The sequence below is a fragment of the Gavialis gangeticus genome, unplaced genomic scaffold (assembly GCF_001723915.1).
Source record: "Gavialis gangeticus isolate Ggan-Ray unplaced genomic scaffold, GavGan_comp1, whole genome shotgun sequence".
Lineage (NCBI taxonomy): Eukaryota > Metazoa > Chordata > Crocodylia > Gavialidae > Gavialis > Gavialis gangeticus.
Window position 1 is genome coordinate 34,205,764 of NW_017729031.1, and position 18,674 is coordinate 34,224,437.

At 44.6% G+C, this 18,674-nt stretch overlaps 1 protein-coding gene across 2 annotated transcripts in view; it reads right to left on the reverse strand.

Annotated features, from left to right (window-relative positions):
- GLI2 (GLI family zinc finger 2) overlaps positions 1-18,674 on the reverse strand; it is a 325,860-nt gene that overhangs the window by 25,445 nt on the left and 281,741 nt on the right. Inside the window, exons 6-8 of one of the 2 annotated variants that reach the window (XM_019522604.1) lie at positions 9,004-9,205; positions 5,692-5,905; positions 3,917-4,030 (exon numbers count right to left, since the gene is read on the reverse strand). In XM_019522604.1, the coding sequence (XP_019378149.1) occupies positions 3,917-4,030; positions 5,692-5,905; positions 9,004-9,205 (530 nt within the window). The remainder of the gene's footprint in view (positions 1-3,916; positions 4,031-5,691; positions 5,906-9,003; positions 9,206-18,674) is intronic. The other variant, XM_019522605.1, reaches the window with a different exon arrangement.

Sequence of the window (18,674 nt, forward strand, 5' to 3'; positions counted from 1 at the left end):
CAGGCTCCCACCCTGGGGGTTTTTAAGAGGAGGCTGGATGACCACCTTACTGGGGTCGTTTGACCCCAGTGCTCTTGCTGCCATGGCAGGGGGTCAGACTAGATGATCTGCTCAGGTCCCTTCCGACCCTAGAAACTATGAAACTATGATGACCCTTGGGGTTTTGATGCTTGCTTGTTAATAGCTAGTTTAGCTTATCACATGAGCTAAAACCCTAAATAGGTAGGTTAACTTATCACAGCCAAAGCAGCATTCAAGCCAGTGGAAGTGGCAAAGCGATGTCATCTCCAGATGCCTCTCTCACGTGGACATGGACTGGAAGTTTCTAATGATTAAAGAAAAGGTGTTACTCAGCAAAGGGCTGTAACTGCACAGAGCTCTAACTGTTGCAAGATTAATTCATTGGCAAAATAAGCAGCTGCCCTTCAGAGCGTAAAGAGCACTGTGGAATATATATCCAAGCTGGGGTTTTCAAATGGGCCTAAGGGAACTAGATGGCTCATGACCCATTGGCTACCATTGCAAAGTTTGCAGCTGAAAGATGGATCCATCTGATGAGATGAAACAAGGCCTGCAAGACTGATGCTATTAGTTATTGGTCTCAGAGTAGCACCTAGACACATCAGCTGAGATAGGGGCCCTGTTGGGCTAAGCAATGAACAAACACAGAAATAGTTCCTAGGCTGGAGATTTCATTGTAGGCAGACAAGTTCAACCACCGGCCCATCTTTTCAACGAAACTTACTGGCATAATGGTATTGCTAAATTATACCAGGATGCTTATATAAGTAAAACTCCTTGTGTGGACATGATTATTCTGGAATAGGAGTACTCGCATGTGCTGCTAGACCATGATCATTGCACTACTAAATCTCCCTGTATATTCAAGGACACCGGCACAAAGAAACGAAGGGCCTTGTCTACATTGGCACAGCTGGGAACAACATTCACATCTTCTGACTCCCAACCTAATGCTGCAAGCAGTGAACCACACTGAAGAACCATTCAAACAAGCCTGTGATTTGACTGTAGTCCAAGAAAATCCCTTAGAAATTAGACAATATGCTAAAATGTATGAGTGCCGATACACGTGCTCTGATGCATTCTAATTAAAACACTCCAGGGTGACTCACTGTCATGTGTATTCAGTGTCCTGCATTTCAAAATGGTGGTGGGGGCACTTTAACTAAACCTCGTTGAACAACCTTTAGTTAAAGCACCCCCGCAGCCATTTTGAAATGCGGGATGCTGAATACATGTGACGCTGCAGCGTTTTAATTAGAGTGGCTGTCAGGGAGCCACTCTAATTAAAACGCCCCCCAGCCCACAGCACGTGTATAGACACCCTATGCGACCACTTTCAATTATGTCCCACCTTTTAAGGACCTTTGCGAGAGATGCCTTTCTTACTGATCTGTAGCCAGTTGCTTTCATCCTCTCTCTTCTACTAAAATAATTCATCTTTGCCCCTCCTTGTTCTCCACTTTCCCCACAGCAGTTAGCCTGGTTTCTTCTTCACCATGGAGCATGCCACCTGAGCTGGTCTCTCAGACCATTTTCTCTTCTTTCAAATCCTTTCTCAAGACCCCGTGAGTGTTGCAATGATTAGTGAACAGCTCCAGAAGGCCTGGGAGGTGAGAAGTGCTGTATAAAAGCTCAAGTATTCTTATTAAACCAGCTGTCATGGTTTCACATGCCAGCTGTGACTTTTATGTACAGGTTTACAGTCTATACATGGAAAGATTAGCTTTTATTAGGCCTTAATTGTTCTCTGAAATTGGCTGCTCCTATGACAGAAAAGTTGCTGCAAGTCACAGAAGGATTTCTGAGGAGAACCAAAAGCCTTTAAAAAGTATGAGAGGCCTGTAGAAAGAAGACCAAATCTCAGTCGCTGACCAGCAGCTCCTGCTGTCTTCAGCTAAAGTTCTGGGTAGAGCGGCTGAAATATTATTGTGCACAGAAAAAGCACTTTCTGCAAATTGAAAATTTGGTTTTTTTCTGATTTTTTTTTTCTGGAAGAAAAAAATGAAAAGGCCTATTCTAGTGAAGAGCAGGGAGACCCAAAGCAAAATAGCTTGGTTCACTGAACAGAATTCAACTGGTTTTTTTCCATTTGACATGAATACGAGTCTGGTCCTGAGCTGCCACAATGCCCCAAGGGAGTTGTGGTCTAGACGCCTCATGTGCCCGCTCTTGGGTACGGGGCAGACTCCTTGGCTGGACGGTATCTGCCATGATGCAGCACGGTCTCCCTAGTGGCTGGGCCACCACGGGGCAGAAGCGGAGCTCCAGGACTGCAGGCAAGCACGAGACAGCTGGCCCGTGGACACCCAAGTCAACGCTCTGCTGTAACGTAGGCATGATTTGAAACAAAAGGCATTTCAAGGTTTCAGAATCAAAATTGTCTCTGAACTTTTCTTTCCATGCAAAAACAATAAAGAAAAAAAAAGGGTATTTCAGCTTTCCACCATAATACGGTTGAAACCAATGGTGAAACAACAGAATTTCATGCAGCCTGGGATTTCCAAGGTTCAAAAAGCACCGGGTTGGGGACTGAGGCCGACTGACAAGCAGATCCCTATGGTATTGAGTCTTCCATGTCAAGGACGGCTCCCTGCAAGGGATTCGCCAGTAAGATGTCTAATCAATTTTAAATGCCTCCAGCTGCAAAGCCTTCACTTCCCTCGGGGGCATCGTTCCACCGATCTCCCCCAAAGGCACAATTTCTAGGTAGCCAGCCTACAATTTCCTTTCCTTTATTTCATCTCTTCTCTCCTAATTAAACTCCCTTGCACTGCTTTACCTGATCCCGCTTCCTTGTGTTACTCACAAGACATCCTAGAGCAGCTATTGAAACAAGTGTCTGCCCACAATTGCATGGGTTATCACTATGACTGTATATGTATGATGCCACTGCGCGTACGACAGTCTGCCCTAATACATATACTTGGGAGGGCAGAATATTTATTTCATATCTCTTTTGACTTTGGAGCATGGGGCCTTATTAGCCTGGGAGGTGGCCAGTTTGGGGTTGTTTTTTTTTCAAGTCACGTGCTTTCTGCTGCTGCGTTGATGTGCTCCTAAACCCAAAGCTCCAGAGAGATGCCTCTTTGCCCTAATAAACATGCTGTAGTCAGCACGAACTTTCCCTGATATGCTATCTTCATCAATTTTACCAGCCCCCAGATGACTGCGCATGTTGCTGTCTCCATGCATCATGCTGAAACCTGCTTCTGAACCAGAGCAGAAAGAGGAATTTGTCATCAACTCTTCTGTTTGCTTGACAATAACGCAGCCTAATATTTCATGAAAACGAAGTGCCCAGAGCACTCCTGATGGTTTACAGTTGTGATAAAGGATGGTCAGATGGATACTGTCAGCCATTAAACAGTTTGCAACTGCGGAGCTCAGGAAGAATTGCAAAGGCCTCTGGGCCCGTCTTGGTGTCAAATGCTGCGTCACTGATGTAAAGGATGTTGCTCTGAGCAATTCCTTACTGAGTAAAGAAGAAGCCCTTTCTGAGAGCATCCGACCTACATGCAAGATTTCCCGGTAATCTATGTTTGCTTTGAGACACCCGTACTGCTTGCTCTGCATTGTAAGAAAAGTCGAGCGTCATTTTTAAAGTTACCACCGCTGAAATATTCAACCTTCCCTTTCCCTGGTCCCAGATGCGGTGCCAAGGAATCTGAGTCCCAAGCACCTCCGTAATGCCTTACTCGATCAATCACGGAAACTCGGCCCCTGCACTTTGGGGGTCCCTTGGTTTGAAAGGAGCTTGCTAAGCCCTGCAAACTTTGATGTCTTGTTATCAGCTGCAGAGAAACGTGGAATGAATATCAGTCCCAAAGACAACGCAGAGCTGTCAGCGCTCTGTGTTTAGGCCAACCAGGCAGTTTGTGCCAAGAAGTTTTACCTGAGAGGTTGGGGAAGCTGGAGGCAACCCTTCAACTTCAGTCTTGACTTTGCTGCGCTTGTTAATTACTGGATTGACCGTGCTGCTCACAGCTGACTCACTGCTCTGCTTGCTCTAGGAAAGAGAAATCAGGGGAGATGTGCTGCTAGGGTTATGAATGAAAAATGAGGCCGTGCCGCTACTACCATCATAATCACAGCAAATTGGAGTGGAAAAGGAACTCTGAAATGGGCTCTGTGGACTGGCCCATCCGCCCAGGAGTTAAGTGGAACATAGACCTTATCCTGGCTATTTGTCCAGAGTCAATCTCCTACTGTGCGAATATGCAAGGGGGAAAAAAAAAAGAGCCAGAGAAAAAATAAATAAAGGAAAATTTGAAGGCTGGGGGGGAAAAAAACCCCTATTTTGCATGTGACACTGGAGCTTTTAGTCTCTCAACTGCTTCTTCAGTTTAAGAACTATCCAGACCCTGTTATTCAAACCTCCCCTTTGACCTTAAGAATAATCTATGTTCTCCCCCACCCACTCCACACAAGAGGAAATATTTTATCCAATGGTTTATCTTGGTTTTAGGAGAGTGTCCTTCATAATCAGCCTGTAGGAGCCTACGCATATATTTTATCAAGCCCTTGGAAAAGAATCGAGTCTGCAAGAGACAAAGCATCATGCACAATACAAAGACTCTAGTGAATTGGAATATGACAACTGCAATTGCACTGGTGTTAGCTGCTCAAGATTGGTGTGGTAACTCTTAATCAGAGGTGTCACTTCTGCCACTGAAGTCATATGGGTAGCCAATTTGCTGGGATTGAAACAGAAGAGAAGAAAATAAAACCAATCAAGCCAATAACCCACCAGTAACAAACCAGTCCAGGGCCCATGAGGATCTCCAAACTAATAAACCAGACAGAACAGTTCAATACAATAAAAACACAAAAACAAATTAAAAGGGGTGGGAATGGAGGTGAAAGAGAGGTTGTGGAGAAAGCTTACATTTCCAAAAGTGAGTAGTTAGGCGATTTAAAAGATGCTATACATAGCCACTGATGTCCGACATGAGTGTGCGCTCAGGGTTTTGATATTCATCTGTTTGGTGCAGGTAAGTGCACAAAGATTGTACATTCCTAAGTCTAAACACCTGCTACACAATCATATAAGACTAACAATAAAAACAAGTCATAAAATGTACACCCAAATGGACAGTGCACTGCAGAAATTTCTTCCCAAAAATCATTTGCAAATAAGGAGTTGAAAAACTCCTCTACCATGGAGTTCATAACATGCAACCCATACAAGTATGGACTTACTTGAAACTTTCTCAGCTTGCAGCTTACTACAGAGAAGGTCTTTTCTGGCACTCAGTGGCCTGAGCTTTGCTCTATGGCAAGGTTGGGTCTTGCTCTCCTCTGGACCATATTCAGGGAATTAAAAGAGAGGCTAGAGCTCTAATTGGCAGTCACAGCTTGAATGCTTGAACTACACAATAATGCTGTGTGTATACAGACAACGTCTACTAAATTAGGGATGGCCTAACAGTTTTAACCCAAAATAAATAAATAAATTCTCGTGGTTTCGAACTCTTGGCCAGATTTTCAGAGGCCCTGAGTACTCATTGCTCTACTTGACCTCAGCATGAGCAGTAGATGTTTAGCATCTCTGAAAACAGGTTCCCTATTTGACTAGAGTCTCCCTCTCCACTAGGAAGGGTTTTTTTTCCAGGGCACCAAAGTTTAGCCCATTGCTCTATTTCATATGTGAACCGACTTGGCTCCTACCTGATTGGAGTCAGGGATGCAGCTGTTGTTGTTACTGATCTGCGTAGGAGGTGGGTTGACAGAGAGCACAGCCACGTGCTGCCGTGGGGGGAAGGTGGGGGATGGCTGGATCAAAGGAGGAGTATGTCCAAAGGCTGAACTCAAGCCCCTCTGCTGACTCAGGATCTGCTGGTACGTCACGGGGTTGATGGGATGGGGGAAGCTGAATGCCGGGCTGCAATACAAATGCCAGCGAAGAAGGGGCAGTTACATGATGGTATTAAAAAAAACAAAACGCTTATGTTAATGATTGATTTAGGTGAGGACAGAACTTCCTAGTGGCCACGGGGAACAGGAAAGGATGGAGAAACTAGAGTTTCATTAATCACCCGCAATAAACATTACAGAAGATTTATTATTTTGGATAAGGCAGGATCTACAACTAATTAATTAATTAATTTTGTGCAGATGTGATCTGCCTTAGCTACCCTTTGGTATATTTATGCTTCAATATAAATATACCCACTCACATGCAAAACTGCTATAAAGTCCTTTTCTTCCTGTGTTGCCATGCACTGCTTGCAAACATGGGCCTGACACGGGCTTTGCAACAATTCAGGCTTGAAGGCTTTGCTGTACAGAGCTACTTTGAAACCTTCTCAGCTTGCAGCATGCTACAGGGGAGATGGTCTCTGGCTCACCGGGCATGAATTACAGCAGGGACACTTCACCATATTCAAAAGAGATGGCATTTGCTTTGCACTCAAGGCAAAACAGGACGCTGTGGTATGAGGGTAGTAGACTATGTAGTGCTTCAGATGCAAGTTAGATGTAAGTTCAACTCCTAACCGCATCACGGGTAACCAGAAATGATCAACATCTACTAGCTGTTTGATGGCTCGTATGAAGTCCGTGATTTCAGACTTAGAGGGAGTTGATGAGGTGTCCAGAATAACAGCGGGAACTGCCAGCCTTGCAAGAAGGCCAAGTCCTGACTTAGTCTCTCTTTCAGAGGTGGTTCCCCCAGAAGAGGATTAAGGCACGAAGGAGAAGAAGTGTGGGAAATCTGCTCTGTTGCTGCCCTGGCTCTTGGCATGTGGTGTTAAACAAGTTTATTATTGTCAATTTTGCACTTTAAAGAGAGGATCCTAAGCACATGTACTCTAGGGCTGTGCGAAATTTCACTGGCCGTTTCGTTCCAACACTGTTTTGACCAATTTTGAGGTCAAAACAGCAAAATCGGAACAAAACAAAGCCGGTCGAAATAGTCTTGAAACAAAATGAGGCTGGTCGAAACGAGGCTCTCAACCATAGGCTGGGGATGGGAAGTCAGTCCAGCTGGGCTGACTTCCCATCCCCAGCACAAGATCCGGCATCCCCATCTGCTTGATCGTGCCAGGGGCGGGAGGCAGCCCAACTGCTTCCTGGGGCCCCGTGCTTGATCGCACCGGGCCGGGAAGCAGCCCAGCTGGGCTGCCTCCCATCCCTGTGCGATGTAGTGCTGGGGATGGGAAGTCAACTTAGCTGGTCTGACTCCCCATCCCCAGTGAAACTCGAAACAGCATCAGAACAGCCTTTCTGTTTTGATGAAACAGAACAGCTGTTTTGACTTGAAATGAAATTCGAGACAAAACGCTGTTCCCTCGAACCGGCGAAACTCAAGGCGAAACGGAACGGTGCAGTTTCGCACAGCCCTAATGTACACACGTGAATATTTTCTCATTGTTAAAGCCACAAGAGGTGCAAGGCTTGCTGAACTGGTCAATTATTAGCAGTACGTTATATTTTATATTTTATATATTTAACAATATATAAATCTATGGGGTTTTTTTAAATAACTTAGTCCCCTTCCTCCCCCATCATTATACAATTAAGGTTGGTTTTATTCCAAACCCATTAGTGACAAGGTGAGCAAAACACACTATGCTGCCCCAGTGGTTAAATAAATACGAATGACATCATACTATCTGATGGCAGGTTGCCATAGAGCAACTGGTTTATACAAAGGAGCCATGAGAAAAGTGACTTATAACAGTCGGCCATCCTCCCATGATGAGGTGGTCACTAGTTTGTGTCACTACTGTCACAGATAAGCTTTTTTACTGATTAAAAATTAAAGAAGCCACACTACAAACTATTAAGAGTTAGACTGTTTTATGAATGCAGCTCATTTACATAGTCTTGTTGTTAGTAGTAATAGTAAGAAGTATGAGATTTAAGATATTCCTTGTAAAGATATACCTAATGGCTCTGAATTTATTACTACTGTTATTATTGAATGATATTAGCCATGATACAAACACTTACAATAAAAAAGGTTCTTCCCCCAAAGAGCTTAACATCTAGGTTTAAACACAGTAGACTAGACGAGGGTACAACAGATGTAGAGAACACAAGGTAATAGTGGAAGAACTATGATTTGTAGCTAAATTTTGGATGATTCTCCAAGCTGCTGCTTTAGAAATACTTTTACAATTTTACAAGTGATGTTACCCAACAAAGTAGTGTTTAAATTACTGTAACAAGTAGAAATGCCAGTTTTTTTTCTTTAAAACAAGATCAAAACTCTTTAGGTATCTGTGGCTTCTCTAAAGCCTTGTGTTTCTTCCCCATGCATCTACAATAACATTATTAATAGATATGAATGTACTTAACTTCACACTACTGCTAACAGCAGGAGCACAGTGCAACCATTCTTAAGCAATCACTCAGAGGATTGGCATCAATTATTTGCCTAGGAGAAATATTTTCTAATTAAGTCTAGAGCAGAATTTCACTCAATGATCTAGATTTTTTTTTTAACGGGTGTTTAAAAAGTTAGGCTCCCAAGTCCATACAGGCAGCAATTTTTGAAAATCTAGGTTAATATTTGCAGGGCTACTTTGGGGATAGTCTCCTAAGGGGTGGAGGTGGGGATTTCTAATTAGGCTAGTCACACCATTTAGCAAAGCTAATTTATTGGCAGAACTGAGCCTCTTTTGTTTGGCTGCTAAGAGGTAAAAGCATATTGCAATTATTAGCAATCTGGCAAGTCGACAGTCCCATCCGGAAACAAGAAACCCATATACGGTATAAATTACTAATATAGCCATCAGTATAGAAGAAACACATTAAACATTACTTTTCCACAAGCCAGGGTTTTTCATATTAATGTGTAACACAGAGCCCGTACATAAAAGGGATAGATTTTTTGAACAGGATTCCTTGTTACCTTAGATGGGCAAACCTTGAAAGGTTTCCTTTCTGCAGCCTGAGTTCCTGACAAGGAGATAATTATGCAGACAGGAGATCAAATAAATAAAAGCCTAAATTGAGCCACTCCAACTGTTTTACCTTATTGCCCCTGCAGATAAATGGCCATACGAGCCACTCGCAGCAGAACTACTTCGGGAGTTATTAATATAAGCCACCAGGGAGTTAGGGGATGTCCTGATCATTGTTTGAAGATCAATGCTGGCATCAGACAGCGGGGATATGGAGAGGGCTCGCTTTCTGCTTAATCTTGGAGTCACCCGAGGGCTTGAAAATCTTGACACTGTAAGGAAGAGAAAAAAAAAACAAACCAGTGCGTCTAGTCAGATAAAAGCAGCAGGCTTCTCCCTTCTTGTGGCCAAGTGAATGAAAGAAGTTTGTGGCGCTCTGCTTGATTTACTGGGAGGAAGACTTAGTCTGAGAGCATGTGGAACATTAAATGACACGCAAGCCCCTAGCTGGGACTCATTTACCTTGAGAACATTTCTTAAGCCCCATCACACACACACAAAAGAAAAATTCATACTGCGCATCTGTATTTTTTGCTGTGACAGCCATTCTTGTGGAAGAGAAGCCGCAGGACTTGGGTGCCACGACAATGAAGCAGAGTCTTTACTGAAGCTGCTGAACTCAGAAAACGCCTTTGTTTTTCTCTGGCTTTCTAGTGGCCCGAATGCTGAGTTCCACTGCTGGGCGTTTGTCAAGGCACGGATTCAGCGAAGAACTTAAGCACAACCCTAAGGTGAAGCATGGGAGGAAGTTCGCTGAAATGGATGGGACTTACTTAAATACCTCGCTGATTCAGCACCCGGAAGTCCTGAGCTTGGACTTCCACTTTCTCAGCTGACTAATTTCTGCCTTGCTGCGATGTCAGTGGCTTCCCTAATGTATGGAAGAGGAGCATCGGTGTAGCTGGTCTTGAACCAGCTGATCTCTATTCTGCAAGGGCTCTTTGCAAGTGTCATCGATCAGGGTCCCCAGGGGTGCCCATGGTGCCCCTAACAGCTCCATGACTGCACCAGCTCTGCTCCGAGAGCATGCTCTTGTCTCTCCTGCCACATCTTGATGGTGAAATAATAAATTGGGAGGCTGCCCATGGGCCTTTGCGTGGCCCCAGTGCACCAAACCCCACAAAAATTCACTGGTCCTTGGGCCCTTCGCTGGACCTCATTCCAGCACTGTGCCACACGGGGCACCTTGAGCCTTATGGGCTAATTGCATGGCTCCAAAACCTTCCCTATACAACACCCCATGCCTTGCGGATGTTACATGTAAGTTATTCCCTCTTTTGGGCCTTAGTTTACTCGGTCTCCACCCCTTTAATCTGGCTAAGCCTTCTAGCCTAGGCCCACCGTGCCGGATGTCAGTATGAGGCACTAGCTCTAATCAGGCCCCTGGCCCCTGTATAGCTGTACCCCTCAGGTGCCAGGCCCATGGCCCCATGTAGCTGTCCGCCTCGAGTGCCAGGCCCACGACCTCATCATCTTGCCCTATAATTTGTACTACTCCTAACACAACGGGCTTGTGTCTTTGAACACGTCTACACAAGATGCTTAATGCCCACTGGACTAATTCTACTGCAGATTAGTGCAGGTGGCAAAAGCCGTGCTAATGTGCAGTAGATTAGTCCAATGGGAATTAAGCATCATGTAAAGCGTTCATCTGTGCTAATGTGCAGTAGCACCGATTACGGCACATTAAGTTAGTACCTGTTTTTACAAGTACTAAGCTTAACGTGCTGTAATTACAGCACATTAATGAACACGTAGATGCTCCCTTTGACTGGAGCTCTTAATCCATACCATAATGGGAATGAAAAGGTTAATAATAAAATAAGCCTATTCATTTTGATTCCTTAAAAAATATAAAGTGCCTATTGCCAAAGTCTTCACTCAAAAAGAGTTTGAATGAGTAGCAACAAGCTAAAACTAGAGGAGATTGGGTAGACAACAGACTTAAAAAGGGCTCGTATAAATTAATTCTAATTCAATATAATTAACAGATTTATTTAGGATTGCTTCATTCATTCCTCGCATACTTTGTGTTGAAATACTAGAGATGATGCACTGTATTCTTTATTCCAAATAAACACATTTTCAGTGCATGGTTTGAAGTTAACACTGAAAATCCCTGTAACTACAGCCCTCTTACGGGCATAAAGGGCTTCTTGGCTGATGGGAATGATGACGGATCATAGTGCCATATGCTTCTCAGCATCTAGAGGAGCTGATTACAGTATAGGCTAGATGAAAATTGTGCTTTCCATCCCCTTCCCCACTTTTCCAGCCAATTACTAAACTGCTGACCAGACCTTCATCACTACTTTAAATTGGAGCAAGGTTGCCAATCCAATAATTTTTTTTTTTATTGAGAAGCTGATGACCACATTTTTTTATTGGTATATGTTTTTATGGACATACATTTTACATAATATAAATGTAACTCTTTGGCCAGGACCTGCACAGCAATAATAAAGGCCAGGTTCAAATCTTAGCACTGAACACCAACTTTCTAAATCTGGCTTCAGCCCCCACCCAGAAACCTGGGAAACTACTAGTGTGGCCACTGGTCCGGTTTTATACTGGACTGTCCTGTTTTTAAACTCTCCATCCCCTGTCCATTTCTAAATGAGGTATGGGCTGCCAAAAGTCCTGCTTTTTTAGCTCATTGGTGGAAATCCATGTCAAACCTTTGTCCTTGCAATTCTATTGGCTGTGCTGAGAGGTAGGGTAGTGCACAGCCGGGAAGAACTTTGTGGTGGTCCTGCCCCTTGCTGTTGATTGACCAAGGGGCCTGGTGGCCCCACCCCTCACCACTGATTGGCCTAACCCTTGCCAGGGGGGAGTCCCATATTCTGGGGATTTAGTAGCCACCCTAGAAAGCACATTTTAGCTAGATGTTCTAAAGTCGGGGCGGGCAATTATTTCAGGCGGAGGGCCACTTACTGAGTTTTGGCAAGCCATCGAGGGCCGCATGACAGGCAGCCAGGGGCAGATAAATATTCATTTTCTAAATTTTTTTTAGAAAATGAATATTTTCCATGGGCCGGAAAAAATGGGCCGGCGGGCCACATCCAGCCTGCAGGCCACATTTTGCCCACTCCCGTTCTAAAGTGATCAGACTTCCCCACTCTTGAGCAATGGTCAGCCAGGTTCATTACAGGAGATAAGACGAGAAAAAACCTTAACCAATATACATTCAGTGAAACCCAGACACCTAACAGCCTCAGTCACTAGTGATGAGCCCAGGGGAGCTACCTCCTAGCACAGCTTGTTAGGAGGGAGATTCACCCAGGGCTGCTACCTGGGGGCTCTACCACCTATGCCAGCTAAAAATGACCCTCAAACAGTAAGATCTAGGCCCACAAACAGCAGAACAGGCACGAGTAACCTCCAAGCCTACAAACATGCATACTAATAAGGGCATGCAAAGAAGGAATATTCAGTTACCTTAGCAGAAGATAATCATAACAGAAGTAAGCAATAAAATAAGCAGGGCTACATCACGGAAATGCAAAGTACAAAAATACACATACCTAAGAACTGTAGCTAAGAATTATTTTAACCATTCTTAGAATCCTTTTCGTGACTGCACATTGAAACATAAATGCTTTCAACCTTTGCAGTAATTTGCAGTAGTGATTTCCCACTCCCAGCACTGCAGCCGTCCCAGCTGAAGCCCCCTGCTCTCTGTCCTACCCCGTGCCATGCAGCCCTGCCTCCCTCCAAGGTGAGCAGCCATTATAGGCAGCACAGGCATATGCAGCAGCAGTACATGGCTGGGAGGGAGGCCTGGCTACAGAGGCTCTCAGGGCCTACAAAGCTCTGACAGAGAGCTCCCTACAGGGTGCTTCACTCCAGTTCACACACAAGGGCTAGGGCCAGAAATTACATATAAACTGGTATAAGCGGTGGAAACCAGTTCATATCTGTAACACAAGAGAAGTTGAGTGCACATAAACTGCTTTTAAAATGGCTGCAGCTGGTTTAAGATAAATTTGTGTGGATGTAGTATCAGACTTAACTGATTTAAGTTAAATTGCTTTATTGAACTTTTGTCCCAGATCCCCTCCAGATTCGAGTTAACTCACAGTCCTGTAGTGTCCCAGAATGCTTTGCATCTTCCCAACAAACCCTGCCTCACAGGGTCAGCAGGCTAGCCTTGGTTCAGGCTACCTGCTCCAGCTAAGCAGGGTGGTGTGCTCTCGCACCCCTTACCTTCTGGCCTGAGCCAGTACAGGCATGTGGCAGCATTTCCAGAATCAAAAAGTGAATGTCTTCACTTGTTTATCAGTTCAATCTATGCAGCTTAGACTAATCTGTGATGATTGAATCGAATCAGCCTTGGATTTTTTGACTGTCTGCACTTAGCCAAGATGGTACTGTTCTGCTCTGTCTGTCCATCAGTACTTCTTACATCCAGCCTCATTCTGATGACAGATCTTCAATCAAGCTCAAGTTTTCTTAGAGTTTTTTGTTTGTTTGTTCTGTTTGTTTTTTTGCAGCTTGTCCATAAATTTATGGACAGTTGGTAACCCTGACTCTGAGTGAGGTAGGTATGGCGTAAAAATGTCCCATCTGACTACAATTTAGTGGCCTAAGTTGAATAGGGTGGCAGTTTTATTCTAATTCATGGCAGATCTATATCTCTCTCTCCAAAAGCACCAAAACGGGTCATGAGAAGTAGCCTTGTTGGCCTCAGCAAGAGGCAGTGCTACTAAATTAGAAAAGTTGGGCAAGTTGCTTGGCTAATCCATTTCAAGCCACAGGGTTGGGGCTAAGGTTTAAAAACCTAGTGCTAAAGGCAAAAAGTGCTGAAAGAGAATGGAGCCTGAATGAGACTTCTGATCCCTCCGCTGCCTCCCAGGTTAGTGCTGAGTGACACTAGTGAGGCCGTGTCGGGAAAGCTTACACTGCCGCCGACCTTGCCTTCAGTCCTGTGGGGGTAAACAGAGAGCTGTCAATCAGTCCCTTTCACCAGCACTAAATTAATTTAAAATTAAAGAGGAAAAGGCCCCTGAAGATTACGTTGAATACAGTGATTCTCAGTGACTGAGCAGATAAGAAAACTAGCCTGGAATAGCACCACATCAGAGCAAGAGGAGACCCTTAGAAATTGTGCATGTGCTTGTGTGTAGGAGGAGCGGAAATGAAACAAATGCCGGCACAATGCTGAGCATCCAATTAAAGAAAGAGGCGAGACAGCAGGAGCCCAGAAAGTAAATTAAGAGGTTTAAGAAAAAGCAATTTGACAGCTCAGGCGCAAAGTGAAGGCTGTGAGGGGATCTGCGAGAGCCTGGCCCCTATTAACAATTGTCAACTAGTCGGGCATGAAGTCATTTCCAATCTAGCCAGTTCTCTTTGTGGAGATTTGTAATAAATAGAGAGCTACGACTGTACTCATTTGGACTCTCCCAGCATGTAAGTGTATTGGTAACTGGAACGTGGGACTTCATATGGCAAAACTGGCCCCGGTTTGCACCACTGGTAAATCACTGGGGTTGTATGGGTTGTAGTTCAGGCCAACTGAGAGAGGAAATTTTCCAAAATATTAGCATATTGCATCCAAGGTCTGGTTGAGGCCTAGCTATAAGTGGGACTACAGATCTCACCCAAAGTGAAGAAAGTGTCAAAAATACTCCAGCAGACCATCTGTTTTTTATTTTTTATTTTTGTAGGGTTTTACATTTTGACACGGGGTTGGCTACGCAAACCCAAATAGCAACTGGCTTGATCAGTGATTTTCAGCTAGGGTGCTATGAGATCCTTTGAAGAGTGACTTGAGGCGTAAGAAGATACGCAGATAAGTGTCGGCCCAGGCTTGCTGTTCCCCCAGCCCACTGTCCAGCCCCTCTTTAAGGGGGTATGCATGCTAATAAATTAGTTTTTGAAATGGGGTGCTGCTCAGCTCACAGAAGTTATGGAGGGGTGTCTTGAGTCTGCCTTCTGTCTACCTAAAACAGCTGAGAATTACTGGACTAGACTAGGCTGTGAGGCCAAACGATAAATTCAGTAGCTTATCTGCATTCAAGACAAGCCTTTCAAGATCTCTTCCTCAATAAGTTAGCATCATTGCATACTACCCTTTCTTTTCCATTGGGTCTTCCTGTGGGCCTCTACCACCTAGGGGTGTTCCAGGAATAACAGCATTAAGGACTGTGAAGAGGTAAGAGATCTCAACTACTACAATGGGGGCCACATTAGTACCTGAGAGAGGTAGACCTGCAGCCTGACCTCTTCTTCCCCTACACCCGTCCTTTTCTGGAACATGGGCACCGCGGGGACCCCTTTATTATTTCTATGCTGCCAAATGCATGGTAGGCATTTTATAGCCAAATGTTAGGATATGCTTCCTTCTCTGAAGACAACACGTGGATGAAGAATGGTGACAAGACAGTACAACGATGCCGACAAAGCGTCTGAGCAGTGCTTTGATTTGTGCTAGATTAAAAGTTCAGCCTTCCCTGAGAAAAGTGGTGGGATTTCAATTCCCTTTGACCTAGCAGCTCTAGCTGTCATTCATAAATGCTTACGTGAACCCGACCACCAAGTTATCTTAGCACGTCATGACGAATGGATCTTATCCTCGTGACACCACTATCAAGTTGAGCGTCAGTCAGCACCTGACCCATTGAACCTTTCTTCCTCCTAACTCCCAGCTCTTCAAAGAAGTTTTTGGAACGACTTTTGAATGCCCCCCCCCTTTTTTTTGCCCTTCCATTTCATTGTGGTGAATGACTGGCAATCACAAATTTTCAAGGCTGTCAAACTAGCCGGATGTTGCTGTACGCCTCCTATATGGTAGCTTTTCCTTGAGTGCCAGTTCCTGGCAGGATGTAGGTAGACAAGAATCACAGTTTTCATTTGTGCTTTTTTAAATGAAAATAAGTTTTTGGCCTTCACGCTGGCAGGGAGGAAAGCCAGATGGCAAATGCAAAGAGCGGCTGTGTTTTGTTTAATGATTGCTAAGCCGGTCTCAAGATTTGGGGGGATGCAGCTTATGATCTTTGAATGCTTGATGTTGCAAACATTGAGGCTACATCTACAAGGCTAGTTAGGGCTCACCTTAGACCTCATAGCTGCTGCTGTCTTCATTGAAAATACCTACTGTCAACCACTCGTGGCAGTGCATCCTGACCATGGAAACAGTAGCGGCCTTAGGGGAGGGCAAACTGGGCGACCGCCCGGGGACCCCATACTTTAGGGGGCCACAAAATTTTGCAGCAATTTTTTTGGGGGGGTGAAGTTTTTGCAAGAAGTGGCTCTATTTACATTTTAACACTCGGCTATTTATCTAATTCCCCCAAAGACTACTAAAAAGATCCACAATACAACTGTGGTGGGTTATAAGTCATCAAAATTAAGCCTTGAAGGGGCCCCAAATGACTCTCTTGCCCACACCCCCAACACCCCCACGGCCACCACTGAAGGAAACTGCTGAAGTTCAAGGTAGGAGGCTGAGGCTCCCCTGGCTCATTCCTATCTAGCATATTTGAAACTCAGCTACATCCTAGTACAGGAAATCAGCCAGCAGCAATCCCACAATTGCCTGGTTTGAGCCTGATCCTGGCCAGGACTAGATACCATTTGAGTTGGGGAAGGAGAGGCTGTTTAACAGTGTGGAGGCATTATGTAAGCAAGTGTCAGCTGAAAAAGGTGTTATCTGCTAATTACAGTAAAACCACTGCAGGGGCTGCGCAAACCCGTCTGAAAGTAAATTCACCACTCGCCTGTAATTACTCATCTTGCGAGAGGCAAGGTAAAAAGCGAACTGCATGCACAGAGCCTGGCTTCGCTCCAGACATTCCTAACCTTTGGATCTGGATGCCAAGCTTCACAGATGGCCCATAAACACAGAAACCCGAGATCCAAAGACATCCAGACTTTAAAGGAACGTTCTGATTTGGATCCAGATCAGAACCTGTCCCTGTTTATAGTCACAGAAGGCTTTGCAATCTTTATTTGAGCTAATTAAGCTAATTCCAGTTCAATGAATTAGAGAGAACCTGGCTGAGGAGCCAGAGTGTGAGGTTGGGGCTCGGGACACCTGGGTTCTTCTCCCAGCTCTGCCACTTGCCTGCTGCATGACCTCAGGCATGTCACTTCACCTGGGTTTCCTCTGTCCCGTTGGACTGTAAAGCTTTTCAGGAGAGGGTGTTTTCCTGTGAGCACATACATTACATGGCCTGGTTGGGCTATGATCACAGCTGGGGCTTCAGTTGCTTCTGAACTACAAATTATACCCTATGCTTCGAGATACAGATATTGTTTTTCCACATTTGCATTCCCACACTCTCCTACTTTTCTAACAGAAGGAAGCAGGCCAGACTTGACAGTCATATTTATCTCTGTTACTCCCACACCTCAAGGGAGATCTGTTTATTAATGTGCCACTTCCCTTGATAAATTACTAAATAGAAAGAAAAGCCGTGTACTCATTTCTCGCAGCTCCTTCCAATGATTTATGCCCACAGTGCCAGTTCAGCCATTGGTTGCCATCAATTTGTGGAGGGAAGAAGTCCCAACGTCCAACAGAAGCTCCGGCTCTATTGGTGCAACCACTGAGGGCACCCCCCCGCTGCACAAAGGTATGCTTCCCCCCCTCCCCACCCTTCCTCATGTAAAACTATGCTGGAAGCTGTCAGATTTGCAAGCTGGCACGGGATTTTTCCAGCACAAATCCAGTAATATGCATTTTATTAGTGTCTGCTCTCATTTAGATCTTCCAGCTACCGCTGGCTATGCAGAGCATTCTGAGAATGGCTCGAATGGGTTGGGCTGCTGTTTTACACCGAGGTCTCTTGGATACAGTATTATGGATTTTTCACAGCTAATGGACCCAAAACCATGTTACCGATGAACGATTCCTCTTCCAGCATTGACACCGGTGCAAGGCAGCTAAGAAAGAAGGTGGCCAGAGAATCTTAAATTTGTTTCATGACATAGAAACAAAGTGCTAACAAAGTTAGGAGGAGAAAGTTTATTCTCCAAAGCAACTGAATATTAGCCCCAATGACATTATTAATAATGATACTGGCCTTACGCTAATTCCTTACCGTGAGACCAATGGGTGTTAATATTAAATAACAACAGATGGCAAAGATAAATGATATATGACAACAAAATACTTGGCTAGGGATCTCAACAAGTGGCAAACTATGGCATGACCACCTAAGGAAAGATCTGATATGTTCCAGCAGCACGTTTCAAAGGAGGATCTCCAAGACCTTTGCCGATATGAACGGTAGGCTTCGAAGTACGTGAAATGTTGAAGTGGAAATGCTTGGAAACTTTACAGTGAAATTCGTTTAACAGGAAAATGCTGATTTACTGAAATTGAAACTGTTCCCAGAAGAGGGGCGGTTTTGAGAAATGCCACTAGTTGAAGATATTTTAGAAGAAAAGCTTTTGGACCAGTGAAAACATTCCTTTTCAACACGTCTAAGATAGTGAAGTTCTGGGAATAAGGAGGGAGGAGGAATCGGTACTGAGGAGTAAGAATTTAAGCTTTTTATCTTGCTGGGATCCTATGACCCCAGCTGACTTCCTGCCCCTGGGGCAGGGGGCTGGACTCGATGATCCTCCGGGGTCCCTTCCAGACCTAGTGTCTAGAAACCTATGAAATCTAAGATGAAAGCATGTAAAAATAATAAAAAGCTCCCCACTACAATCAATGTTTTGAAAGTAATTGAAAGCAAATATTGTCCCAATTCCTGGGTGGTTTGTTGTTTTTTTGGGGGGGGGGGGGGGGGG